The 27,847-nt window shown below is 42.9% G+C and overlaps 1 protein-coding gene across 2 annotated transcripts in view; it reads left to right on the top strand.

The window, feature by feature from the left end:
• Creb5 (cAMP responsive element binding protein 5) overlaps positions 1 to 27,847 on the top strand; it is a 393,743-nt gene that overhangs the window by 7,055 nt on the left and 358,841 nt on the right. The window contains exon 2 of one of the 2 annotated variants that reach the window (XM_060379986.1): positions 12,326 to 12,384. The exons of the other annotated variant lie outside the window; for it this stretch is intronic. Within the exon in view, the coding sequence (XP_060235969.1) occupies positions 12,326 to 12,384 (59 nt within the window). The remainder of the gene's footprint in view (positions 1 to 12,325; positions 12,385 to 27,847) is intronic. 2 annotated transcript variants of the gene reach the window in all.

Below are 27,847 nucleotides of genomic sequence, written 5' to 3'. Positions count from 1 at the left end.
AACCATGACACTTTATCGAAACTCAGTTTTTCTCTTTGAGCAAACCTGGCTTCTAAAGCTCAGGCATCAACCTTTGCAGCCCAGAGGGTAGAAGGCATGGGGGGATAAAGTCCATTCCCACCAGGGCACTGAGGTGTGACTTGGTGAAAGTTAGAACCAGCATGATTTGCCTCACTGAAAGGACAACACTGTGACTCCTCGGAGTGGAAAACAACAGTTATGAGTTCTGAGTCAAAAATGACTCTCAGGATGCTGACCATCTCCAATGTCAATAGGCTAGTTTAGTCTAATCTGGCCTGGTCCTTTCTTTCTCTCAGGGCTCCATGAGTTGTCAGCATGCACCTTTTACCACTAAGCTATACCCCCAGGTCCAGCGTCATTTCTCTGCTGAAGTATGGCAGAAAGTTCTCTTCCTCCATTCTTTGCACTTACTTCATGTTAATGTTTCTCCAGATTTCTTTTTTCTATCCATCCCTTGAGACTACTTTGTGCTCAGAGGCAGGCCCACTGTGCTACATCACAAACGCATGTACATCAGAGAGGGACTGTTTTTCCCATAAACAACTCAACTTTCGTAGCCAACCTTCGAAGAAACAATTAATGAAACAAAATAGAGCCAACTAATTGGCTGCCAAGGGTTCTCTTGATCACTTCTGGTTGCACAGTGATATGGCCCCCATAGCAACAGGCAAAGCCTGTGACTAGAAAGCCTCCCAAATTTGACCCAACTTACTGAATCAAGCCATCTCCGTTCCCTCTGTTTTGAGATAGGGAATCACTGTGAGTCTCCAGAATCTTTCTGCCTCTGTCTCCCAAGTGGTGAGATTCAGGTTTGTGCTATCTCATCTTACTGGTTTCCTTGTTGGTGTAAATGACCATTGGCTAAACCAGCACAATCCAATGTATTTTGAAGTGTAGAGAAGCCACATTAAAAAGAAACAGGAGTTCATTTTTAATAACTGTTTGCTCCAGGATATCCCAAATATTATCATTTTAAATTTCAACATCTAACCAACATAAAACATCAGTGTGATAGTTTACGTTCTTTTGCCTTCTTTTTTGGTATTAAGCCTTTGAAATTTAGGATGGGTTTTTCCATCTTGATTTTGGACAGCCACATGTCAAGTACTCACTAGCCATGTATGGCCAGTGGCTAACCCTGTTAGACAATGCAAGCCTGTACATGTCTCTTGATAATAGCAACCCAAGGGAACCACATGTGGCACTTAGAAAAAAAATATGCACAGGCTTCCTCTAGAATATTCTGACTCCAGTGACTCGGAGTGAGGCGGCCCCTCAGCAGTTTCTAATGGGTGGTAACACCCAAACACCTCGGTTCTGACTGATTTTTAAGGAATCCTCTTTAAGATTCCATTATCCTACTTAAGGAAAGAGTTTGCAATGAAGTCTTCATTGAGAGTTTGGGAGCAGCAAGCAGTGGATACAGGCACACTAAATGTTAGAAAGCACATTTATGAAAACATAATTAGAGGATATTGAGGAGGCTTGGTCGGTTGAGGTACTTGCCACCAGTCCTGACCATGTGAGTTTGATTCCCAGAGGGTGTGTATTCGAAGGAAAGAACCAAATTTGTAGGTTGACTTCTACATATGTGCTGTCATATACATACCCACAAGCACACAAAATAAAGAAGGGCAAAAAATTAAAATGGAAACACAGTGAGTGAAAATGAAAGTTTACAGAATGACTAATTTGGAAATTATTCTAAGGCCCAGGCATGAGCTGCGTTATATATAAGTTCTTAACATGGCTGCCTAGAACAATGTACTTCCTGGATGTCTTAGCTTTGGTTTGACTTACATGTCACCTCACGGAAAGCCTCCATTTGGGAAAAAGTCAAGATCCCTACAGTTTGCTTATTTTGCCATCTTATTTTCCTGCCTCTAGCACTACTTGCTGTTCTGGGAGGGGAAATCACTAGAGACATCTTGATCCCTTAGAGTTTCTTCCCTCCAAGCATTTATTTAACAAGCTTTGTGTCACTGCCTAGACCAAAGCCACTCAGGACAAGATGCTAATTATCATCCTGTGGACTAAAGGCATCCATCCTATTTGCCACCCTTGAAAACATTTAAAGACTCAGTATTTCTCAACAAACACCAGAACATTCTAATATGTGTGTGTGTGTGTGTGTGTGTGTGTGTGTGTGTGTGTGTATTTTTATACCTGTGTATTATACTATACCTGCATGCTAGGTCAGTACCTACATGCAGTATAGGATGCAAAGAATAAAAGTAAGAATGCCCAAGCTTTTCACACATCTATCTTGTGGTATCTGCAAGCAGCATTCCTTCTGGGGAAGAGGAGAGACCTTGTTGTCCATTCCTTGTTACTTCATGCTGCTGGAAACCTCTGCTTTTCCAACTTCCTGAGTCATTTCACCATGACCCCCTCTCCTTATCTGCTGCAGAGCTGTCTATTCCCAAAGTCATGTCTGTTGAATCACCTGCTTTCAAAACACGACTTTAAGTCATTGGAAGAATTCAGCCTCTAATTATGAACCTCATTTCATTGATGGAGAAACTGAAAAACTGACAAGGCAAGCACTTTTTGCTCATTGTTTAAAAGGGTGATCAGGACAAGGAAAGCCCTCAGATTCGTGAGTGCAATATCACTTAACTATGAGCCTAACTCTGCACGGCCTGCGTGTGTTATACCCTCTTCCATTTGCTTTTGGCCATTGCCCTTGTTTTTGTCTTTATATAATGTCCTGCTGTGTTCCCACACTTCCTTTGCCTTTTAACGGTTTCTGTGCTTATATACTCCTTAGCTTCAGGCCACACGTACCTGGGTTGATTAACAATGCATACGTGAATGTTAACTTCCTAGCATGCTAGTAGCTGTTCTAAAAGTTGCAGGGAGACATCTATTGCAAACCTGTGTTTTCGTTAGTTCGGAGGACAACCTTCTCTCAGGCTGCTTTGTGACTGACCGTCAGAACAGTGTGTGTGAATAAGCACTGAAATGAATGGTGCAGGCTGCCTTATGTGTTTTGGGGAGTAAAGGTAAAGAACCCAGCTATTCATTCATTGAGCAGGATAGACTCTAACATGGTTCCCTGATGAAGCTTAGTGAAATATTTTAGCATTCCCTGTGTCTGTGCACCGTCTTCACGCTTGGTCTGGAGCCACCTGCTTTGGAGATTTGGATTTTGCTTTCTGTTAATAATGTCAGTAGGTAGGGTATGGCCATTGCTGGGTTTTTGTGTGTCTGTATCATCAGTGCATGAGGCATATATCATAATTACCAGTGGGATTTGTGATTGAAAAATACCAGAGCAGTTATGCTATAATTTTTGCTGCACATTATGTTAAAGGTTAAAACAATTTTGATATCTCTCCCTCCCCCTTTCTTTTGTGTCTGTGTGTGTGTTTATAATTATATAAAAACCATATGTAAATAAAATTGCAGACTAACAAGTTACTAGGGCATATGCTTGCTTGTGAATACACTCTTCATTGTTTTGTTTCCATTTTGTTTAAGACAGGGTCTCACTGTGTAGCCCAGGCTGGCCTTAAACTTCCTTGGACTCAATATTCTCCTGCTTCAACACCCCCTTTCCCCAAGTACTGGAACTACAAGCCTACACCATCATCTCACTTCTGTTAGAATGACTATGAACAAATTGTCCCACTCTTCAGAGCAAGTCAATTTGTAATGTTGGTTTAGATACATACAGTTGATTAAGAGATATTGCTGCATTAACAGAATTGAGATCATATTGCAAACATCCTCCTTTGTAAAGGCAGCCTGCCTAGGCACACACTGTTTACAATTTCATCTTCTCATTTGCAAAGCCAAATGACTAACAACCACCATTCTAAGCACCGTGCTCCATGGACGTCATAGAGTTGATGGTGTGCGGAATTTTGGCACCGCGAAACAGCGTATAATTTGAAGTTGTACTTTTTGCTAAATACCCATGCTAATCCCCAAGCCATTCAAAACATTAAAAAAAAAAAAAAAAAAAACAGCTATGTCTGCTGGTTGGGTGGAGATAAGTACACTGTTAGCTTTTCATGGGTTTTAGAAGCACTTAGAGAAACCAGAGAGAAAACAAAACAAACAAATAAAAAACTATAACTCCTCATGCCCTTTGGAAGGGACATTTTTAAGGCAGACGGCTTAACCCTTAAACACTGGCTTTCTTTTTATTCTTTCCAGGAAAGAAACACTTAAAAAATAAACCACAAAAACTCTTGTATTTTTAAGAGGAATGCTGTAAGAATGAATTTTATGGGTGGTTTATATTTAATGTTTAGCATGTGATTGAAAAACTCTGTTTGGGAAGTCTTATATTCTTTTGGTTAGTTTTCATTATTTATGTTTACTTTAAAAATAGGGGATTTTGATATTAGATACACAAGCAAAAGAATGTTCTTAATACTGTGGACTCATACACTTCCAGTGTTAAGGTTTGCGTTATGTGTGTTTTACCTCAGTTATATAAAATAGGGTACAAAGTTTATCTGTATCTGTCCCCTAGATAGGAAACAGAATGCACAGAACATTTTGGTCCATGCTAGGTGTAGTGGCTTTGGTATTCTAACAGGAAGGTAAAAGATTTAAAGAGAATTTTTTTGCCATTTCAAACTAATGCAAAGAGGTGACATTAGTGCATGAGTGTGTGTGTATGTGTGTGTGTGTGTGTGTGTGTGTGTGTGTGTGTGTCTCAGCAGCCACGGGTTAGACACACAACACCAAATGCTTCCTTTCTGGAGACTGGCCTGGATCAGGGCATGCCCTGTATGTTGAGAGCTCAGTTATTTAGTTTGGAAAACAACCTTTCATCTTACTTGGTCACTTCTGTTTGAGTTTGATTGCTCTTCTTAGCACAAGGATCAATGAGGAAAATCTTGTGAGGTGGCTTTTTGGGTTATGAAAGGGGCCAGAACCCCATTTCTCACAGGGGTGCTGGTCTGTGAGAAGGTTCTACGTGGACAGTCTGGAAACTGTTCTGAAAACAGGCTGTGTGGCACGGTACAGGAAAGCGGAGCTGTTTGCCAGGGAAAGGAGAGGGCACAGACAGGCTTGGGTAGGGTACTGATGAACAAACACTACGTGTGTGATGAGTGCTGTTTCCGACTTCAGGAGACAGTAGGGACTGTAGAGTGGAAGTTGGCAAAAGCTGATGTTTAACACTCAACCAGAGCTTGCTGCTGGTTTCATGGCTCACTGGCACCTACTCGGAAGACGCTTTGTGGCTCGAGAAGTACAGGCTGCAGAATTAAAGCCTCCGGCCCAGCGACACCTTAGAGCCGTCCTGACACTGCAGTCACAGCAATGCATCAACTTGAAATTGCCTTGATCAGAGATGAGCAGTGTCGTGTGGTTCATCCCTGTGTGTTCGTGGATATGTCACAGCGGGTTCTTAATCTTCAAATTTATTCAACCTTGGGAGGACCAGACATATTTGAAAAACTATCTATCAGCATCAAATGTGTGGGTGTTTTTGTTTTTCTGTGTGTGTGTGTGTGTGTTTTGCTTGTTTGTTTTTGTTTTTGCCTTTAATCCTTAAAAAAGTACAGCTCTCTGATTTGGATCTTGAATGTCACCCGAAGGCCATGGATGAAAAGCGTGGTCCCAGCCTGTGATAGCATCAGGGGGAAATGGAACCTTTAGGAAGTGGGGCCTAGTAGAAGAAAGTGAGGTCACCGGGGCCCGCCATCGCATAAACAACTTTGCTTGACCGTATGCTTCAGAACATGGTGTGCTGTCCCACCTCAGGCCCCAAAGCACAGGGACAGCTGACCAGGACTGCAGTCTCTGGAGCCCTCAGCCAAACCAGGAGACTTTCTGCTCCTAAGTTGTTTCCTTTGGATAGTTTGTCTTAGAAACATAAAACTGAGGAACATAAGAGTGTAACAAGCGCTTACCTAGCATTTGCTTTGCAGTAAAGAACATGAGCAATCTAGAGACAGATTAGAGAATACAGAGAAATTCATAGGCTGTATACACGTGATATGCCATTTTATATGAAGGACTTGAGCGTCTGAGGATCTGGGTGATTTAGGGAGTCTTGGTACCATGTGGCCAGTCTCTCACTTATATTAGGCGTGGTTGTTAAGTTAAAAGCATAATGAGTTAATGAACATATGCCAACATGTATGATCAAGAATGGCTATTTGATAGCAGTTAGAAGTATCAGTATCTAAATGCTTCTTTGTGAGATCAACTATCTGTTTACCCAGATAGTTGATAGCTGCCTAGGAAGCCAGTTACTAGTGAGACTTCAGAAATTACATCCTACATATATATATATACATACATACATACATACATACATACATACATATATATACATATATACATATACACGTGTGTGTGTGTCTGTGTACATCTGTGTGTGTATACTTGCATGTAGGCGCAGTAACATGCCACAGGGCAAGAGTGGAGGTCAGAGGACCATTTGCAGAGGTCAGTTCTCTCCTTCCAGCTTGTGGGTACCAGGGATCTAACTTAGGTCATTCAGGCCTTGGAGACAGCCCTTACTGGCTGAGCCATCTTACCTTGTTGGCTGCCCTGTTTAGGACTTTATGCATTGGACATAAAGTTTTAAGGTGACATACTCCTGCAAGGTAGAAACTTCAAAGCAGTATCTCCCTTCCCATCTATGGCTAAAGAAGCCAAAGTGCACAATTCTTGAATGGCAGTAAGAGTCCTAGACAACACACATACACACATTACTATAATTCCTTCCCACTCTCCTAGCATTACTTCTCTCTTCATCCTCTCCCTTTGCCTGAGTGCTCTATGGATGTGTACTTGAAATCACAACAGGTGTGCCCCTGAACCCACAAGGGAGTCATCAGGAATGATGCTGATTGTAAACTCCTTTGCAGGTGCTAGAAATAGCCTTCTGTTGTCCCCCAGCAAATCTTGGAACAAGATGTCAAGAGATCAGAGTCCATATTTTACAATTTAAAGACAAATCTTGTGAAAGTTGCTACTGTCTTTATTTTGTCCTTGAATTTGTCTCTAGGATTTGGGAGACAAAAGGCAACACCAAGTTTTTACTTTGTGAAGGAGTTAAATTCCACGATAGTTTGTCACTCTGGCAAGCTTAACGCTTATTATTTTTCTACGCTAATAGCTACTAACAAGGACAAACGCCACAAGTTTTCATAAATACACACTTATATACCAGACTGACCATAGATGTCTCAGGAGAAGAAAAAATTCAGAATTTTCTGGTTGTTGATGGAGAATTTATAGTGTATATGTACTACCTGTACTTCCCTCAGCAAGAAGAAGACAAAAGCCTGCATTTTGAAATCACATCATGACAAAAGATAAATAACAGTTAAATTTTTCTGTAGAGTTGGGTTGTGTTTTACTGGTAGAGTACTTGCCTCGTGTATTTGAGGCCCTGAATTTGATCCCCAGAACTATAAAAATTATAAAATATAAAAAGGGAAATAGCCAAAATGGACAGCCCCAGGAGTTAGGTTACCGGTTGCTTAAGGCTAAGATGGGACTAAGAAATTGGAGGTGACAGAACTCCAAAGGGTACATGGCTTCTTTAGGGGTTAATGAAAGTGTTCTGAGGTAATTATAGTGATGGTTGCACACGTTTGTGAATCTTAAGGTCATTAGAGAACGTGCTTTAAATCTGTGAATTTCATGGTTCGTGAATGATATAGCTCAATAAACTCGTTAAAGACTGACAGCGTATCATGGAAGGAAACAGAATGCTGAATTCAGTTGGACTGGATCCAAATCGGGTATTTTGGTTTCAGCGCTTCTTATGTATTTGGCATGATAGTATCAAGATGAGGAACGGAGAAAGTTGGCAAAGTCATTATAGACTTCAGCTGTAGGGAGAGCTGACTGCCAATGAGCTTATTGTTTGTGTCATTTGGGTTCACGGTACCCGGCCATTTCCTGCTTAGTAGACTGGGGGTGTTCCTTAATCCTTCACACCGTGCCTGTCTCAGTGATGGCTGCTACTGTCCTCTGTGCCCAGCTCCTTGAACACCAGTGACATTGCCTCTTCCCTTGGCAGGCATGCATATGTCATTTCCAAGCCTTCTAGCCATTACTTCAGCAATGTCCTTTCCCCTTCTGCTCTCTCTCTCTCTCTCTCTCTCTCTCTCTCTCTCTCTGTCTCACCAGTTCCTCTTACACATGGAGAATTAGGGAGAATGGAGTATTTACCAAGTCTTTCTTGAACAAACTTTCCTGTTCTGTCTACCATGTCAACCTTCACAAGAAACCTACCAAAGAGCCAGGGTGACCCTCTCGCACGGCTGGAGAAAGTGAGGCTCTTCAGTCACGCAGCTCCACACTATGCAACAAAACCAGTAAATGGACAAGTTGGGGCCCCGGAGCCAGTTGTGTCTGGTTCCTGGGTATGAACTCTTTCCATGCTGATCACCAGATTAAACTTTCTGCTGAGTGCTTGCTATACCTCGATTCTCTGATCAAAAGCATCCTGTTCTAAGGATCCTAGGCCAACCCTAGCTTCATCTCTGTAGCTTCTTCTCATGTTCAAGCCAGGCCGTTGGTAAGCTGTGGTTTGTGTTGGGTGATATGTTTGCCTACTCACAACCAACCCCTTTCCTATAAGATCTGATATTCTCTTTCAGTACCCTGCACTGTGTACACACACACACACACACACACACACACACACACGCACACTTAGAAAAGCGTTCTTCTTCAAGGCCATCAGCCATCATTATTTCCTGATCTCCCAAATGAGAATCTGATACAAAACCCACTTAACTCCTTACTGTTCTGTTTGTTTGTTCATTTGTTTGTAAAACATAAATTTAAGGTTTCCACATAGTCCAGGCTGTCCTTGAACTCTATTAGGTGGGCCCAGCCAGCCTTGAACTCCTGATCCTCCTGCTTCTACCTCCCCAGTGCTGGGATTACAGGTGTGTACTACCATACCTGGCTTCCTTTGAGTTAAAAAAAAAAAGTATGTCATTAGACTTATTTTTATGTTTGCAGTAAATTTTTTGAGCACCATATTGATGCCAGCTGAATCTCTTAGATTGGGTTTTTCTCATAAGATTCTATATGTTTATCCAGAACATGGTTTGGGTAGTTCACTCATGTTGAGTAAATTGAGGAAACAGGCACTTGGGTATCATTGTCCTGAATTTTCCCCTGCCAGTGCTTGCTTGGAGTACAGGCCTAGGAGACCATTTAGCCTACTTACAAAGGTTCACCACCATCACTTTGCTTGAAAACTCTTTACTTAAAGACACATTAGACTAGAGAAGTAACTCAGTGCTACACTTTTGCTTAGCTCAGCATGCACAAGGCCCCAGCATAACAGAGAGAGGGAGAGAGATAGACAGACAGACAGACAGACATACAGAGAGAAATGGGGAGGGAGGAGATAAACAGATGGGGAATATAAGAGCAAAGTGTTAATCGTATTACCTGCCCTCACCCTCTGGAAACACCAGTCTCCCTGTTTTACATCTCCTTCCATGTCTCACCCAGAAGAGAACCCAACATTTGAATACTTTCAGTCACAATACTGAGACATCTTCAAATACTACTTTCTTTACTTAAAACTACACCGCAGACATTTTTTCATGTTGTACCGCAGTTTTGAAAACTGTGATTATCACACTATCTCATGGAGTCACTCTACCATAATTTCTTAACCATCGGCTATTGTTTGACTGTTAAATTTGCTGTGGATTTTTTTTCAACAATTCTTTTAAAATACATGATTAGTCTTTTGGCAATGGAAATAGGTGCTCTGAAGACCTTCATCTCTTTCCCTTCAGCTGGGAAAGAAAGAAAGAAAGAAAGAAAGAAAGAAAGAAAGAAAGAGGAAGAAAGACCTTTATTTTAGAATTGCACTTAGGCAGTGTTGAAACAGAGAAACAGCAGAAATAGTTGAAACAGGTTTGCATTGGGCATTCTTCCACATCTCTTACCCCTTCTGTCTTTTCCCTTTCACCTCAGCACACTCTATTCCCCTAGAGTGAGGAGGACTTGCTCACCGCCTCTCTCTGGATAGGCTGCCTTCTGCAAAGCCTGCCCTCTCCTGAATCCTCTTTTTCCTAGCTGGACTTCTATCTCTATTTCATGTCTCCCCAGAGCTTCAATGAATCTTAGCAAAATACAAAGTGTTCAAAGTCTTTCGTGTGTGTGTGTGTGTGTGTGTGTGTGTGTGTGTGTGTGTGTAGGGCCTAAGGCTGAGGCAGAAGGATTACACTTTCTTTTAGAAGACTTCTGGAGATGACTATATGGGCCCCCAACAAAACCCAGCATTGAAGGTAACCCCCTTTCTTTCCTTCCCTAGAGCTCTTCCCGGTTCTAAGCACTGGCAGTCAGCCAGACACAGTCTTTCAGCGAGTATTTATAAGTGGATCGCGTATCACAGGGTTTAAGGGCTGAAAAGGAAGACAAAGCTGCACATGCGCACAATGTGCGCTCAGTGGCCTCTCTCTTGGAATAGTGCGGGACCTGGATCTACTCCCCAGAGCCATGATTCCTGGGAGACGAGGGGCTGTGAAGTATTCTAGGCTACTGTCACAGAGGCCCTCCTGTGTTCGCTATGTTTAAGGACCTGGAAGGAAGATATGTGGAGATGGTGAGAAAAAGTGCCGAATCCTGGGACACCTATCCCATGCTGTGGGCACTAAGCGTTCATCTCAGCAGCGTGAGGGCACTTTACATCGTTGTGAGTAGAGAATCATCCAGTGCAGTTTCCCCAGAGACCGAAGAGTTCTTGCAAAGGAACGAACGCCCACCTTCAGTGATGCCGTTAGTTGAGTCGCCTCCTGGTCGTACCAGACTGAAGAGCAGGCGATCTAGGAGCAAGGGTGGCAGTGTAGACTGGGATCTCGTGGGAGAGGTGGTAGAAGTTGGGGTTCTCGCTGATGGTGGCAGAATGGTCAGGATTGGGTGATCGCTTGGTGTGAGAATGAGTCAGGGAGGATGGCGAGGAGCTGCCAGTGTCTGGGATGGGAAAGACAGAGGTGGATACAAGGTGAGCGGCGCGGGAGGACACTTAGACATCAGGAAGAAGACGGCGGGACGCTCTGCGTGGAGCTCAGGGAAACAGCTTGCTGCAGATACGGTTAAAATTGGGATCCCAGCCTTGAGAGCCCGGTCTCCCCTGAGGACACAGGGCCTTCACTCAGCATGTAGTGCTAGAAAGCCAAGCCTTTCTCAGGGCAGCGTCCTTGCACATTCTGTCTCTTCTGCCTGTCTTCCTACCTAGATCACTCCTCAGCTTCCCCAGTGTTTAGCTTAACTTGAGCCACTGCTACCTGGACTTTTTTTTTTTTTTTTTTTTTTTTGCTTTATGACGTTTATCCGTTGTCAGTTTTATATCATTTTATGTGGTTTTAAAGTAAATAATAGTAATAATAATAATAGAACTAGAGCCCGTGTTTCTCCTGGAACAGACACGCTTTGTCCGGCCCCATCCTGCCAGTGTTCAGGGTTTGACAAATGAATGGATGGTTGTTCTTGCACCTAGTCATTCCCCATCTTCCTGAAATGCACGCTGGGGATTCCTTAACGTCTCCCGAGCCTTTGTGAACAAACGCTTTACCAGGGATTGCGGAGGAGGGACTGGATCACCGCGAAGGCTGACTGATCACTTGACTGTGAAACTTCGTAAGGGAAAGAATTTAAGGGTCGCGCCAACTTCTTGTCAGCACACCCCCACTCCTGTTTCCTTATGGCATCTTAATTGCATTTCTCTGGACACCTCCCTCCAGCCTCCCTTGGTACTTTAGAGTGACCTTTGACCCACCTACTACTTACTACTTGCCCCTGTATTGGGACCAGGGAGACCAGACCTGGCAGGGAGCCTAGGTGGGGGTTGGGGGCATCTGAGCATGCTAGCTGAGGGGCTGCCTTGTGAGGCTTAGAAAGCTCTTCTCACCCCCTGCATCCAGGAAGATTATTGAAAAATAAGTCCCAGGGAAGAGAATTGATTTACCGAGAGAGGGTTGTTAGATTACAAAAAGCCCAGGTCCTCTGTCTTTGACAAAATGGAGCTGCATATAAAAGATGGGATCAAATTTGGCAATGAATTAATTCCTTACTGTCATTGAAAAGCCAGTGTGAGCTATCAGGGGCACGCATGTTTTTTTCGGGAGCACATACACCAGTTCTGTATTTGAAGAGATTGCTGATTGATGCACTTTTAAGTATGCATCAGTTGGGGCACCACTCATGAAAAAGGTCCAGTCTTTTTAGATAACCTGTGAGAACCTCCACTCAGCAAGTACACGTTGGCGTGAGGAAGCAGTGCTGGGTAGGAGGAAGTGCTTGCATTCACGGAACTTAATCCATCTCCTCATCTCCTCATCTGTAGGTCTGTCGACACACCCCGTGTCCTTTTCGAACGAGGGGCTTATGAATGTGGACTACCAGGTAGGCTTTACAATTACATATAGTGAGGAATGGCTACTATGACTAATGTATCAATAGTACTACCATTCCTTTCAGGAATAAATCCCGTATAATTATCACTAATTATGAGTATCTTCTATTCCCGTACTATCAAAAGTGTTATTTTTACATGTTAGGCAGGCAAAATCCCAAAGAGAAGAAAAGAAGATGTCAGGCGTATGGTTTGGGTAAGAGGCAATTGCTTTAGTTAGCTGTTGCTGTGTAACAAATTACCCCTTCCTGCCCTGCAGACAGCATGTGATTAGCTCAGAGTTTCTGTGGACCATGAATCTTACTGTGGCTTCCTGTGGAGATCAGGGTCTAACGACGCTGCAAGCCAGATGTCTGCCTGGACTGTAGATCTCCTCTAGCCAGGACTGGGGATGATCTACAGGTCAGCTCATGTGTCTGCTGCAGGCTATCCGTGATCAGACCCAAGGCTGTTGTGAGGCTTCACATCCTCACTAGCATTTCTGGGGTCTTTCCATACTTGGCAGCTAGCCTCCCTAAGAATACCCAAATGGCTCTGAGAAAGAGAACAGGGCAGGTAGAAGTCTCCCTTTCCTTTTGTCCTCATATCTCAGAAGCAAAATCCTAGAGCAGTCGCCATTGTCTTGCTTCTTAGAGTCAAGACAACAGGTCTAGCCTGTACTCAAGGGGAGTAGAGTAACTAGTGACCAGAAGGTAAGGGTAGTGAGGAGACGCTCAGACTGTCTGCCCTGGCATGTTTGCGGTAAGCGTCTTAAGGTGATGTTGTGTCTGAGGCATTATGGTAGGAAATGCAAGGAATAGAGGAAGTCCGCACTAACGCGTATGTGAGACAGGAGTTCAGACAGGCAAGAGAAGCTGGAGGTAGGGAAGTTTTGAATTTCACTAGTAACCAATGAAGAATCTTGACTTGTTCATATACTCCTGTCCCTGACTCATGTTTGGACACCCAGAAACTCTCTGTTGAACAGAGTATTTGAAAAATACTTTTCAAATATTGAAGTAAACATCAGTCATTTTTTTTTCCTAAGCAGGAAGGGCAAGGGTGGGAAATCTGAAACATATTTTTTACTTACTAGTTCAGGTCAACATCCAAGCACCTCATCATTTTCCACCCTCACCTGAAAGCGAAGCTGATTTCAATTTAAATATAACGAGGAAGAATATTCCAGGTGCAGGGAATCCTATCACTATGCAAATGAGGAAATTCGGAGCAGTTTTGAGATGGCTCCGCAGCCAAGAGCACTTACGGCTCTTGTAGAGGATCTGGCTTCAGTTCCCAGCACCGACATCAGCACTCTCTACTGCCTATACTGCCAGTTCCAGGGCATCCAATGGCCTTTTCTGCCTCCACGGACACCTGCGGAGGTGATACACATGAACTCATGCAGGAATGCACACACTTAAAATATTTGAAAGAATTAAAAAAAAAGGAAAAAAAAAAAAGACCAGTGATCCAGGAACAAATGCCAGGAGACTTGGGCAAGCATGTTGTCATCTTAGGGCTGGAGAGACTGGTTTTAGTTTAAGTGCAGTAGCCAGCCACTGCAGGATTTTGGGTGGCTGCAAATAGCTGTGCATTTTATTTCTTTTAATTTTATTATAATTCTGAGTGCATTTTCTATACTTGATCTGGTGAGCTACTTTGTTTAACATTGGGTGCTGTAATTACACCGCATGTTTTATGCATCTGAAATGCTGTGTACCGCAACCAGCCAACAGCCAAGGCCACGTGGTAGACGTATTTGGAACGAGGCTCCCATATTGCAAGGTTCCCACTATTACATTAGTTCACATGACAGAACTTAAAAGAAGTTCATTCAGAAAAACACTGAGTGTGGGAGTCTCTTGGCAGATTCTGTGCCTGTTTCCTTAAACAAGCAATACCTTCTTGGTTATGTCATTGAGGGCTGCTGCCTGCATGCCATCCTGCAGCTCTTTGGAAGGCCAGCAGGCACTTAGGTGATTTGGCCTTGGCGACCTGAGATTTTTTTTTAAACGAGAGTACACCATGTAAAATGTTGATGGGCACCTCTCTTTTCCTCAGATCCCACCCCTCAAGCATACCCTGAAAAGAAACATCAGGGCATCCACTTTTTCTGAAAGAGCAGAGGTAAAAGAAATGTTCTAAAAAGTCCTCAACACTGGGAAGAACTGGTCCTTCCCCAAACCTGAACATGCTGGCATATTCTCCTCTGAGTCGAGATGCATTCTTTTAGGAGCCTCCTGTGGTGATACACACCTCAGGGTTAGGGGTGTGTAGGGAAGCTGAGGCAGGAGGATCCAGATAGAGACGCATTTTAGCCATCTTGAACCTCAACAGTGAAAGAAATGACAAGATAACTCAAGTTCAGGGATTCCTTTCCTTTCTTCTCTTACATTTTAGAGGAAATGAATTGTTTTCTGGCCTGAGAATGTAAGAAATATGAAAAATAAAATGAAATGTCAAAACAGAAGCAATCACTGTTGGCGATTTTGTTGCATTTCTTCTTGTATGTCCTCATATCATCTCCTTACCACCTGTAGATAATGATGTGACTTTCTTTGGTGTTTTTGGCTAACTTAACATGATTTTTATGACCATTTCTCAAGGTCTTGATTCCTCTTGGAAAGAGGTCTCAATGGCCATGTAACCCTTCACTCATCATAGGTAAACCATTTGCTTACAGTGGAAGGTCTCATCTGTGTCTAGTTTTTTCGTGGTGGTCTGGAGTGTTGTGAGTAGCCTGCAAACCATCCTTTCTCGCCTCCTTACTCTTCTCAAAGGAATTGTTCCAAGCAGTAGACTGTGGTGTGTGTGCTGCGTTGTCTTCAAAGCATCTGTGTGCATCGACTTGTGAAGTCAAGGCTTTGCAGTAATGTATCTTAACCCCTGACCTTTAGCCAGGACTTGGGTACTGTTAGTAAAAGAAAAATAAATAAATAAACAACCCTGCCAGTTTGCTAAGTCAAACATTGTTTTAATTTAGTTTTTTTGAACACTGTTTCCTATACAAATTGTCCATGTCTATCCATAAATAGTTTGGGGCTGTTTTTCTTTCAGAGTGTTAATATCTCACGGAAATTTACTTTCTGAAATTTAGAAAAGTTATACACAGCTAATCTTCAAAGTTTAAAAACAAAAATATTGCCTTATGCATTTTGTATTGTGTGCAGATTTGTATGTATGTTCACACGTGTGTTCCCAGGCGTGCATGCGTGTGTGTGTGTGTGTGTGTGTGTGTATGCCTCTGTGATGTTCCTCAGATGCAGCCTGGCTTATTTTTCTCACTGGCTTGGAACTCATCACATAGGCTAGGATGGCCGGCCACCAAACCCCAGCGATGTGTCTTTCTCTTCCACCCCATCACTGGGTTTACCAATGTACCCACCATGCCTGGCTTTTAAATTGTGGGTTTGGGGAGTTGAACTCAGGTCCTCATGCTTGCAAGGCAACTGCTTCCCAGCTGGACTTCCCCAGCTGCTGCCCCAGCCCTGTGCTTTTAGCCTGAGGAGGGTATTTCAAAGCATGCTGTGGTTCTTAATTCCTGGTCTAGTGTTTTATTTGTGAGCCTTTACATGAGCGTCTTTACGGAGTTTCAAAATAATCCCACTTTAGCTTGCTACAGTTGTAGCACCATTAAGCGCCCTTCTATTCTCCTATCCTTCTACCGCAATAAAAGTTTAGAAAGACCCAGGCCTCTACTTATCTCACTTCGCTCAACTTCACTTTCTATGGCAGCCTGCCAGAGAAACCGCAGGCTGCAAAGAATCTCCCATGAAAAACGGACCGGGGCTAATACCGCCGGTTGGGAGGAATAGTTGACAGACAAAAAGGATCTCTTCTGGCTTACGGCCCGTAAGCCATGACCTTCCCAGGCCAGCTGCAAGTGTGAGTGGACAGCAATGGTGCAGGGATCCCAGGTGCCTCCGACCCTGCCCCTCAGGCTCCTCTTACCCTCTTCTCCTCTGGCTTGTTTTACAATGGAGATAATCATGCCTCAAAGGTATGCACTAATTAATTATTCTTAGAAACTGAAAGTATAATTACTACTTATAATGATTAGGCCATTAGTTTACTCATTTTTATAGGATTTTTAATCAAATGCCAAAATTCAGCACTCAGATCCAATTTCTCGCGGAGACTTTTGTTTTCTTCTTATCCCCACAGCTTCTTGGCAGGACTTGTTTTACCCCATGTTAAGTGAATTCCTTAAAATACAGAAATTTGAAAATTTCGTATGAGTGTTTGGAAATGTTTTGGAATTCTAAGATGAGGGACTGGCAAAATGATTACATTTTAGGTTCACATTAAATCACTGTAGCAATAATAAAATGGCTAAATATTTTTATTTCATTGTCATTCAGTGAAATAGGTAATATGCTAGACTTTTGATTTTTAAACCATATTAACTTCTTGTTCTTCAGTGTGAACCATATAATCTATGGTAGTTATTTTACTGGTAAATAATTATACCTGACTCTTACAGCTTACTTAGACATTCACCAGGAAAACTTTGAAGATGTAGATAATTTAACAAATGGTACATTATGAAGGGGGCCTGTCTGTTATTGTACAGTTTTAAGTTTGGGAATATGGGTTAGTTTGCTAAGAATCTTTCTGTAATCCCACAAAATAATAGAATTAATGTGGCTCTGAGGTGACCTATGTATTTAACCTCTGTGATATTTCTTGAATGCTGCTACATAATATTTGAATTTAGTGTTTGTATGTCTCTCTTTTCTTAATTGGGCATACACACTTTATAAGGGTAGAGATGGAGTGCCATGACTCCTTTAAAATCCAGAGGATTGAATGTTTGAAAAAAAAATGTTGGAATTATTACCTAAGCCACCCAGCTTCTGTTCTGTTCTGTTCTGCTCTCCTCTCCTCTCCTCTCCTCTCCTCTCCTCTCCTCTCCTCTCCTCTCCTCTCCTCTCCTCTCCTCTCCTCTCCTCTCCTCTCCTCTCCTCTCCTTTCTTCTCCTCTCCTCTCTTCTCTTATCTTTCATTTTCTTCTCTCCTCTTCCATTCTCTCCCACCCTCCTCTCTCTTTTTCTCCTCTCCTTTTCTCTCCCCTCCTTTCTACTCCTCCCTGCTTCCCTCCCTTCCTCTTCTCTCTTTTCTGCCTCCTCCTTTCTTCTTTACTTTTCTCTGTCCACCATGTCTCTACCTATACTAGTTGACTCTTTAGAGACTCAGAGAGCTTCAGGCTACCTCCATTTTTCAATCTGCAAAGAGGAGAATGATACCTTCTGTCTGAAAGCTCAAATAATGGGAACTCACCAGGATGGGGTAGGTAGTGAAAAGCCCTGTGTGGGCCAGAAAAATTCAGTGTTATTCTGCAAGGACGTCTTCTTTCCAGATGTATGATTGTCAGTGGAGATGTGTGCTTTGACCTTTCCCCCTCTCTTTTTGCCAGGGAGATTTTGCATACTGATAATAGGCAAGAGTTGACTTAGCAGAGTTATTATGAGATGTTTCCGGCTTTAGCGACCTCCAGTTTCTCCTGGGCTGGCCTTCATATGAAAAAGGAATGTATGCTCTCTCTCTCTCTCTTAAATTTAAGTGTCCATAGCATCATCCTCATCTGGAGAAATAATTCAAATATTTATTTCTCGTGCAAAAGGCCAGTTTCAGTACCGGAGTCAATTTATGTCTGAAACGATCTCATTTACCTGAATGAGGAGCAGATATTTATTTTCAGGGTAAGTGGTGGGGTCCTATAATTCTCCCGTGACAGATGAACCAAACACTGGGCTGTAAATTACACTTGGCTGGAAGAGGATACCGTGGGATGAAGCCATGTTTCTGTTGCCGGTCGTTCCTCTTGGGTTGAGGCTGGGAGCTGGAAGATTGGTGATTCTGGGATTTACGTAGAAAATGAAAACTACTCTTGATAGAAACCAGAAAGGGGTGAGTAATACCTTATATGTGTGTTTATGTAAGACAGGAGATAGCAGATGGAGCCTGGATCTAGCATTTCTCTGGACCAGAAACTAAAAGTATCACACAACATGTCAGAAAGGCCCTTGGCATTATAGTTTATTTTCAAAGACCTTTTGATAACACCATTAAGTTCTTTCCCTTTGTTTTATTTTAAAGAGGCCCTTCACTGGGTTTCATTAATGTGTCACAAAGTGGGGTTTTCTGTTGTTGTTTCTGTGAGCTTTCAGTCTCATAAAAATTAAATGTGTGCATTCCTGTAACCTGATATGCCCTCTCCAGTAAAAATCAATGCTTCTTGCCCTTGCAGCTCGGGCTGTTGAGGTCTAATGCAGCCTGTGTCTGCTGTGTACATTTGTGCATATGGCCTTCCGTTACCCATGTTTTCTGATGTTTTAAAAACATATTTGAGACGTCGGCGCCAGCCACTAACAATCTGTTGGCTTTGTTCAGCCTCTCTATGTATTTGCTAGAAAACAGGGAGAGCCTGCTTCCTCCCCTACCTTGCCCTGTGGAGTGGGCAGGGAAAGGGCTCAGTTTATTACTCGTGGGTATATTATTCCTTTCACTGAGTGACAAGAACATCTGAAGATGGGTTTCTACAGGGGTAGCAAAATGCAAAACAAGTTAGCTCATTTTGAAATGATTCACCCATGCTTGGATTCAGTCACCATCCATAAGCCAGGTAGAATTCCTATGGCCTATATTTTCTATAAAGATAATATTGACTCTTATGATTTGGTTCCAAAGTGGTTCAAGGAGTATAATTCTTGAAGATTCCACAGGGACCATTCATTGTCTCTGATACATGGGACCAGCCCTGCTTTCCATAGCATTTGCCTGTGAGATTTCAGGACCATTATTATGGGCTTGATTATGAACCAGTATTATGAACAAGTTAATTTTTAATTCCTTAGATGCGTTCTTGAATGCATCTATGTACTGTGCTTGCCATGATATTGTAGGATTTTTTATTAATTATACTGCCCAATCTATTCTAGAAAAGGGAATAGGAGTGTATGCAATTCGAATCTGATAACTCTTAGGCTCAGAGTAAATTTACAAAGCACCAGCCATCTGCCCCCATGTAAGATTTTTCCAGTTATTCAGGAGCCATTTGTGGTCAGAATGCATTGCAATATATCATTTATTCTACAACTTAAGTGCCTACTGGAGTGACGAGACACAGAGTACATGGAACCTGCTCAAGGCCCGGCTGTCTAGAGACATGCTGTTTTCTAACAGGGTTTCATCTGGGAGGAGATACTGTTAAGCTCTTTCAGCTCAGGAGAAATGAGCTTCAGAGTTTCCTTTAACATACAGAACACCCCCAGAATATAGATCTGAATTGTCATTTCAGCTAGACGTTCACCATCTACCCTAATGATGACCCAGGGCTGGGATGTGACTAAGCTCTGTCAGCCAGAAAGTGGCTTTCTAAGTGGGTGACTGTGGGGCACGGAGGCAGCCACCCATCCCAGCTTCACGCCATCAAAGAACTTTGTTTTTTCCTTGCTTTTTATTATATCTTTTTCTCCTTGATGCATCTTAACTTCTTTTCAAATTATTGGCACTTGTAGTTATCAATAAGAAGTTGTGATAAACATGAGATGGTGGTGTTACCATACTGAATCATAAAGACAGCCAACAGTTTAGAAACTTGGCATTTTATTGGCAACTGAAGCTTTGCTGTGTGAATCAGAAACTATTTAAATGCATGTTAAGCTTTAGGAAATACTAAAAATATAACTGATCTTGGTTATTACTTTCGCAGACCTCCTTGGAATCCAGAGACCCCCAAATGGGGAGCAACTGGATTTAGTGATTGCTATAAATTCCCTTTGACTCCTAGCGTTCTGTGATTCGTGAACACCATTAAAGCAATAAAACTGAGCACATGAAAATGGACTCCCAACAGCGAGCTATGAGATTCAGCTTCAAAGTTTTGTGGGGTGGGAAGAGAGGCAAACAGAGCTACCCCCAAGGCTTGGTGAGTTGGGTAAGGGCTGGGACTAGCTAACCTTTTCGAAGCCCCACAATTTTCTTGGCGAGCAACCAAACACAGGGATACTTACTTCTTAGCCTTGACCACAAACAGCCCTAGTTATCTGTGAATTTTTTTTTAAAGCTCAAATATGAAAGCAGAGCCTTTGTTTGATGTTTTGTCTGTATCCACAAGGACCTTACACCATCTGCCATCCTTCTTTTTTTTTTACAGACTTTAATTTTTTCTTTATTAATTACACTTTACTCACTTTGTACCCCCCTGTGGTTCCCTCCCTCCTCCCGTCCCAATCCCTCCCTTCCTCTACCCTCTGCATGCATGCCCCTCCCAAAGTCCACTGATAGGGGAGGACTTCTTTTCCTTCCTTCTGATCCTAGTCAATTAGGTCTCATCAGGAGTGGTTGCATTGTCTTCTGTGGTCTGGTAATGCTGCTTTCCCCTCAGGGGGAGGAAATTAAAGAGCAGGCCAATCATTTCATGTCAGAGACAGTCCCTGTTCCTATTACAATGAAACCCACTTGGATACTGAGCTGCCATGGGCTACATCTGTGCAGGAGTCTTAGGTTATCTCCATGCATAGTCTTTGGTTGGAGTATCAGTCTCACGAAAGACCCCTGTGCTCAGATTTTTTTGGTTCTGTTGCTCTCCTTGTGGAGTTCCTGTCCTCTCCAGATCTTGCTAACTCCCACTTCTTTCATAAGATTCCCTGCACTCTGCCAGAAGCTGGAAACAGCCCAGATGCCCCTCAGTGGAGGAATGGATGCACAAATTGTGGTGTATCTACACAATGGAATATTACTCAGCAATAAAAAACGAGGAAATCATGAAATTTGCAGGTAAATGGTGGGCTCTGGAAAAGATCATCCTGAGTGAGCTATCCCAGAAGCAGAAAGATGCACACGGGTATATTACTCACTCATATAGACATAATATAGGACAAACCTACTAAAATCTGTACACCTAAAGAAACTAATCAAGAGGGAGAACTCTTGCTAAAATGCTCAATTCCTATCCAGAAAGGCAAAGAGGATGGACATCAGAAGAAGGAGAAAAGAGGGAACAAGTCAGGAACCTGACACAGAGGACCTCTGAAAGGCTCTGCCCTGCAGTTATCAATGCAGATGCGCAGATTTTTGGGGTCTGCCATCCTTCTAAACCCAAGCTCCACACAGAGGGCAGAATGAGCAGAAAACCCAAACGCTACTGTCTCACACCTCTTTTGAATCTCAACTGCCCAAGGAATAAAATTTTCCTTGGACTGATATAATTTTTTGCATATGACCCCACTCTCCCCCTCTTCCCTTGATGCCACTCTGTGTCTACCTTGGGAAACCACCGTAGTGAATTGTTCATGATCATCAACAGCTCTGGCCTCTGCACCTACTGTTTTCCTAGCTAGGGTACTCTGTAGGTCCATAATTCCCAGTTCAGGCTCTAGTGTGTACCACACCCAGAGGCTCATTTAAATAATCTGTCTATGGTGGTCCTGTTGTGAAAAGGACGAAGCTGGCTCAGAAACGGTATGCAGATTTCCCAAGGTCACATAGCCCATGAAGAATGGAGTCTAGATTTGAACCCACGACTCTAGGCTACTCAACGTATCTCTTAAGATTGCACCTGCAAAAACAAAAGGGTTCCCAAGACCTCAAAGAGTAGTAGCAGTAGTCCTCCAGTTCTAAAGATTTTTTCATAGTCTCAAGGATTTTGGTTACAAAATTTAGCAGGTTACCCTGTTTTTTTTTTTGTTGTTGTTGTTGTTTGTTTTTTGTTTTTTGTTTTCTGACGGGTTAAAGATCTGAGTGACCTTTGAGTGGTTTTTGAAGGGGGAGGGGTGTATTCAGAGCTTTGATTGCCTAGGACCTAGCAAAGTGCCTGTGACCCATCTTATCCTTAGCAGAAACTTCCCAAAGGAGTGAGTTGCTGAGCGGACCCAGAAGCACTGGCCTGTCTCGGGGCGTGGGGGTGGGGCTCTTGGAACCATCTTTCTCCTCTGCACTCTTGGGGTATCAGTTGGAAGCCTCTCCCTTCCAGTGTGCTTTACCTGTCTCAGGGGTGCAGAGCATTCTGACCAGGAAACCTGGTGCTCTCAGCTGTCATCTCCACGTGACAGTCAATCACTGCCAAATCTTGCAAAGGTGCCCATGAATTTTGCTGAGTGGCCGTGCAGCGCTGCAGGCCGACAACATTGATTTATTTAAGTATAGGTTTGGTGCTCCGCGAGAGCTCACCATCTGCTTAAGTTGTGTTTACTTGAAGGAGCAGTCAGCATTTTCCTGACGGGTTTTGAAAAATGGTAGTTCAACTTAATTTTTAAGCGAGGCCTGTTTAAGAATAATTTGTTAATTACTAGTTGGTGGATTCCGGTTCCTTAAATTAAGGGCTTTGGTTAATATCACATGCTCATTGCCAGCTTGCTGGGATCCGCTGCAGGGGTGTGCACAGTTGCGTGATAGCTTGCAGCTTGGTTTTCTTCGTTGCCATCCCCTGCCCCTGCCTCAGGTTTTGCTAATTTTGCAAGGCTGGGAAGTAGCTTGAAAGTTTACCAGCTTTAGAACTGCAGGGCAGAAGCTTAGTTTCATAGCCACCTGCAAAACCGATTGTAGATATTAGGCCTTTGGTATGAGGGGCTCCCGAGCCTCTGGAGCAAGGGCTGCTTCTTTGAAATTCAGGGCCTCTGGGGTTTACACAGTTTGGGCTGAAAATGTTTCATCAACAGTAAACAAGATGGGACCCAAGGACTGTGGGGTAACTTCGAGGCCAGCAATATCTATCTATCCATCCATCCATCATCTATCTATCCATCCATCCATCATCTATCTATCCATCCATCCATCATCTATCTATCTATCTATCTATCTATCCATCTATCTATCTATCTATCTATCTATCTATCTATCTATCCATCCATCCATCCATCCATCTATCTATCTATCTATCCATCCATCCATCATCTATCTATCTATCTATCCATCATCTATCTATCTATCTATCTATCCATCCATCCATCCATCCATCTATCTATCTATCTATCTATCTATCTATCTATCTATCTATCTATCTAATCTATCTACCTATTGGCAAGAAAGGAAGTATCTGGCAGCCTATTGCTGGGGATGTCCAAGGAGACTGGCCATGGCTGGCCATGGCCTTGGCATGCCAAGGTTGGGTACATCAAGATGTGTATTGGCTTTGTAAATGTTTTGGTTTAAAAAAAATCCTAAATGTATTTTATCAGTGCATTTCTCCTTAATTTTTAGACTCTTGTGTGTATTTCAAGGGAAATTTAGTCCGTATGTTTTTTTTTTTAATTTGTTTATACTTAACTCATCAAATGTTCTTTTCAATGCGTTAGTTGATGTCCAAGAAGACGTTAAAGGGATTTAATCCCTTTAATTTAATCCCATTAAAGGGATTTAAAACCCTTCCAGTGTGCTTTTCCATAGCTCTTTTCCTAAAACTAGGAAGTCATCTACTCCCAGTCAAACCTGATTGCGCACACAACAGAACTTTGCACTTGGTGGAAAGCTCTATGCCCAGGTGACTGGTGAAAAGAGCCAAATGCATTCTCCAGCTCCTGGCCATTTTTGAGCTGTTACACAAGTGCCGAGAGAGATCTCCTCAAAACCCCTGGTGACTGGCTACATAGAACAAAGCACTGGGAAACAGTGTCTGTCAGTGGCTAGATCTTTAATCTTGAGAAAGTGTGTACCTGCTTTACCTTGACTTTTCTCTTTGACGTTAAGCTCACATTTATTTTGCCTTCCTCCCTAAATTATTGAGAAGATCACAGAGATAATACGAAAATATCTTGGAATATATATATAACACTGCAATTCTTTTCCTGATGTTATTTTTTGAATGAAATAATTCTCAAATTTTATTTTTATTTTTTAAAGAATTATTTATTTTTATTATATGCATTTGTTTTTGTTTTTGTTTTTTTGCCTGTAAGTATGTATATGTACCACGTATGTGCCTGGTGCTCAGGAAGGTCAAATTTGGGTGTCAGATCTTCAGGAACTCCGTTTAAAAATAGTAGTGAGCCACCACTTGGGTACTTGGAACTGAACTCAAGTCCTCTGTAGGAGGAGCCATTGCCCCAACCCCTATTTGTTTATTTATTTGAGACAAGATCTTAACTATGCAGTCCCAGCAGGTCTAGAGCTCACTATGTAAACCAGGCTGCCCTCAAACCCAAGAGATCTGCCTCCTTCTGTCTCCCAGGTGCTGGGATTAAAGGCGTGCACCACTACTCATGGGGTTTTTGTTGTTTGTTTGTTTGTTTGTTAAACAGAATATCTTGCAGCTGTAGCTGGCCTCAAACTTGCTAGGTAGCAGCGGTTGGCCTTGAATTTCTGGTCCTCATGTCTCTATCTCCCAAATTTTAAGGTTACAGACTTTCTTTGACTTTAAGGAAAATGTCAGGTGTGGGACATGATGTTAAACACTTTACAAGTTACTGTCTAACTCTTAGAGTGACAAAATAGATACTTTTAATATCCACATTTTGGAAGATAACCCCCGTATAATATCCCCAAAGTTATATTGCTTAAAGATGGGAAATTAGAATAAAAATCCAGTCCTTCCTGTGGTTTGTCAGCTGCGCCTATGCTTGAATTACATAGTGTGTCTTAAGTCAGTATCACTCATGGCTTTGTTATCTTAACATCATTAAGAGCGCTCTCTTTCTTTCTCTCTCTTTTATTTCAGTTTTTTCGAGATAGGGTTTTTCTGTGTAGCCTTGGCTGTCCTGGATTCACTTTGTAGACCAAGCTGGCCTCAAACTCACAGAGCTCTGCCTGCCTCTGTCTCCCCAAGTGCTGGGATTACAGGAATGCACCACCACGCCCTGCTTCATTAAGATCTCTTAGTCACATTTTCTATTCCATTTCTTACTGAAGGATCAGGGTGGACACACGTACAAATGTATGTTCTTTCAATATATGCAGATTCAAATTTCATCCCCTAGGCCCTTAAGAAGAGTAGGCTTTAATTGAACACTTACTTTGTGCTAGACAGTCCAGGGCTCTGTAAATGTTTGACCTCACTTAATCCTCACAACAACCTTGCAAGGTGGGCTGTGTCAGAAACTGGGAAAGGCCAGAGTGTCATTTGACTGGCGGGTTAGTTCTATGGAGGCAGAAGAAGATAAGAGACCCGGGAGAGCGATGAAACTCTCCGATATGCCGGCCAGCAAGCTGGGCCAGCTGCACGCTCTCGTCCCCTCCTCATTTCCTGTCCCTTGAGGGTGCTGTGCAGCATGTGGGTGTGTGTTGAGCATGTAGAGTACAGTATCGCCACCAAGGAGCTTCATGCTTGGAAATCCTTCTCTTCTCTCGCGGGAAGCAAGATTGCCAGACTTTGACCACACAGGGGGATGGGATCTTCGTGACAGCGGACAGACAGTCACAGTAATCAGAACTGTCCTGTGTTCCCAGGGGACAAACGAAGTTTGTCTTTTAAGGTTTTTCCCTGTAGAGACCTGCTTGAGCAGACTGCAGAGCGAAGGCTGCCCCTGAGGAGCCTTCTAAACTTTGCATGATGAAGCAGCCCCATGGTGGACCCAACCGTTCTCATGCCTGCTTCACACAGGAGTCGGGGTTTAGACGAAGTCGTTTCTTTGTTTCAGAGATAGTGTGTTGAGCTCCTTCATAGTAAAGTTCACTTAGCTACAAATGGAGGCTTTTAGCCCCTTCTTCATCTCCTCATCCATTCAGCTCCTTCCCTTCTCAACCATTATCATCTCATCTTGCCTTCCTGCCTACCAACTGTCAATGGAACATTAATGTGCGTAGACGATCATGATTTTTGGGGGAAAATGCTTCTCCTACCTCTGTAGTTCTCTCTCTGTAGCTAAACCCCGTCTTCGATGCCAAACTCCTACAGGGATAGTGCTGACAGAGCCTGGTAGAGCTCAGAACGCGTTTCTTCTACCACATGGAAGTTGATTACGAGAAGTGATCTAAAGACTTGGTGAAACATGAACAGACTTGTTATGCGGGGGGAGGTTAGCTTTGCTCTGGCACGGTGATGCATGCCGATAATACTGGCACTTGGAAGGTGGAGGCAAGGCAGATTGGAGGTCAGTCTACTACAGCTGCTACAGCTACTACTCAGTGAGTTTGAGGCCAGATCAGGCTGGTATGAGATCATGCCTTAAAAAAAGAAATAAACAGGGCTGGAGAGATGGCTCAGCGGTTAAGAACACTGGCTGTTCTTCCAGAGGACTCAGGTTCAATTCCCAGCACCCACCAAAAAAAAAAAAAAAAAAAAAAGAAATAAACAAAGGAGCATCTCATAAAGATAAGTTCTGTGGATTGCGTATCATTTGATATCTGTACAAAATCCAGATGATTCTTTTTCTCTGTTGCCTCCTCACTAGTTAACTTGCTTTTTTTTTCTCTTTCTCTTTCTTTTTTTATTTCCACACTAGTACCAGCAAATGAGCTGATGAAGACTTTGGTAGTCTCACACTAGCCTGGGGGAGTCCCCTTGCCACATGATGGATGAGATTTGTTATGACATATTTGATGATTGTATAGTTAGAATTTGGGGAGGGGCCAGCCTAGGCAATAGCAGGACCACAATCATCTTTCCCAAGGTGGCCTTGGCCTCCCTGCCTGCAGTTTCTCTCCTCTTTCAGCAGGTGCCCATCTGGGAAAGCTACTTGGCTGCTTTTCCTGGGAAAGGAAGGCAGAGTCCTGCTCATGAAAAGGGTCTGTCTCTCAACTGCAGGGGGTAAACAGGGAAACATGGCTGATGAACCACTGGCCATCTCACCCAAGTCTGGAAAGGGACAAGAGACTTCTGCTGACGCTTCTCCGTCTCAAGAGAAGCTGTCTTTTAAAAACACAAAAATAAAGGCAAGATTCATGACCTGGTGGCCGCTTTGTGCATGGGTTAGCATTAACACAGTGAGAAAAGAAAATTCCTACTGGCCCTCACCTCTGCCCCCAAAGAACCTGACGCTAATAGTGGTGTTTCCTGAGCTCATTTCAGCTTCTGATGCCAGAGAAAATCTAATTACCAAAGAATTTAAAGGAAGGACTTTGAGAAAGAACTCTCCTGCCCTAAATTACCAGAGTGGAGAGTCTTTTCCTATGGCCACGGTGTAAAGGGGGCTTCTTCTTAGTCTTCCATGCCACACAAGGGGAGCTGCAGGTTTTCTTCTGCAGCAGCCACAGCCACTGGTGGAGCAGATGGCTCTGGATTATCTTAGGGCATTTATCTTCAGCCAGGCTCTCCTAGCTGCTTACCAACTAGACTCTTTAATGGTGAAGTCTAGCAGAGAAAGATAATAATAAAAATCAAACTATAAATAGGGCTTTATTTAAGAGTGAAAGCAGGGACCCAGGATCCAAAATCCTCCCCAGGTATTTGAGAGAGAAATGGAATGATTTGCTACTTGCTCAGCATGTCTAAAGCCTGTTGGTGGCAGTGGTAAAACAGCACTAACAAACAAAAGAAAAAGAAAAAAAGATCCAGCAGACAACCTGTGAGGCTTTATTTCCATAATCCCTTAGTTTT

The sequence above is a fragment of the Meriones unguiculatus genome, chromosome 3, assembly GCF_030254825.1.
Source record: "Meriones unguiculatus strain TT.TT164.6M chromosome 3, Bangor_MerUng_6.1, whole genome shotgun sequence".
Lineage (NCBI taxonomy): Eukaryota > Metazoa > Chordata > Mammalia > Rodentia > Muridae > Meriones > Meriones unguiculatus.
The sequence above is the reverse complement of the archived record's forward strand: the minus strand, read 5'-3'. Positions and strand labels throughout refer to the sequence as shown.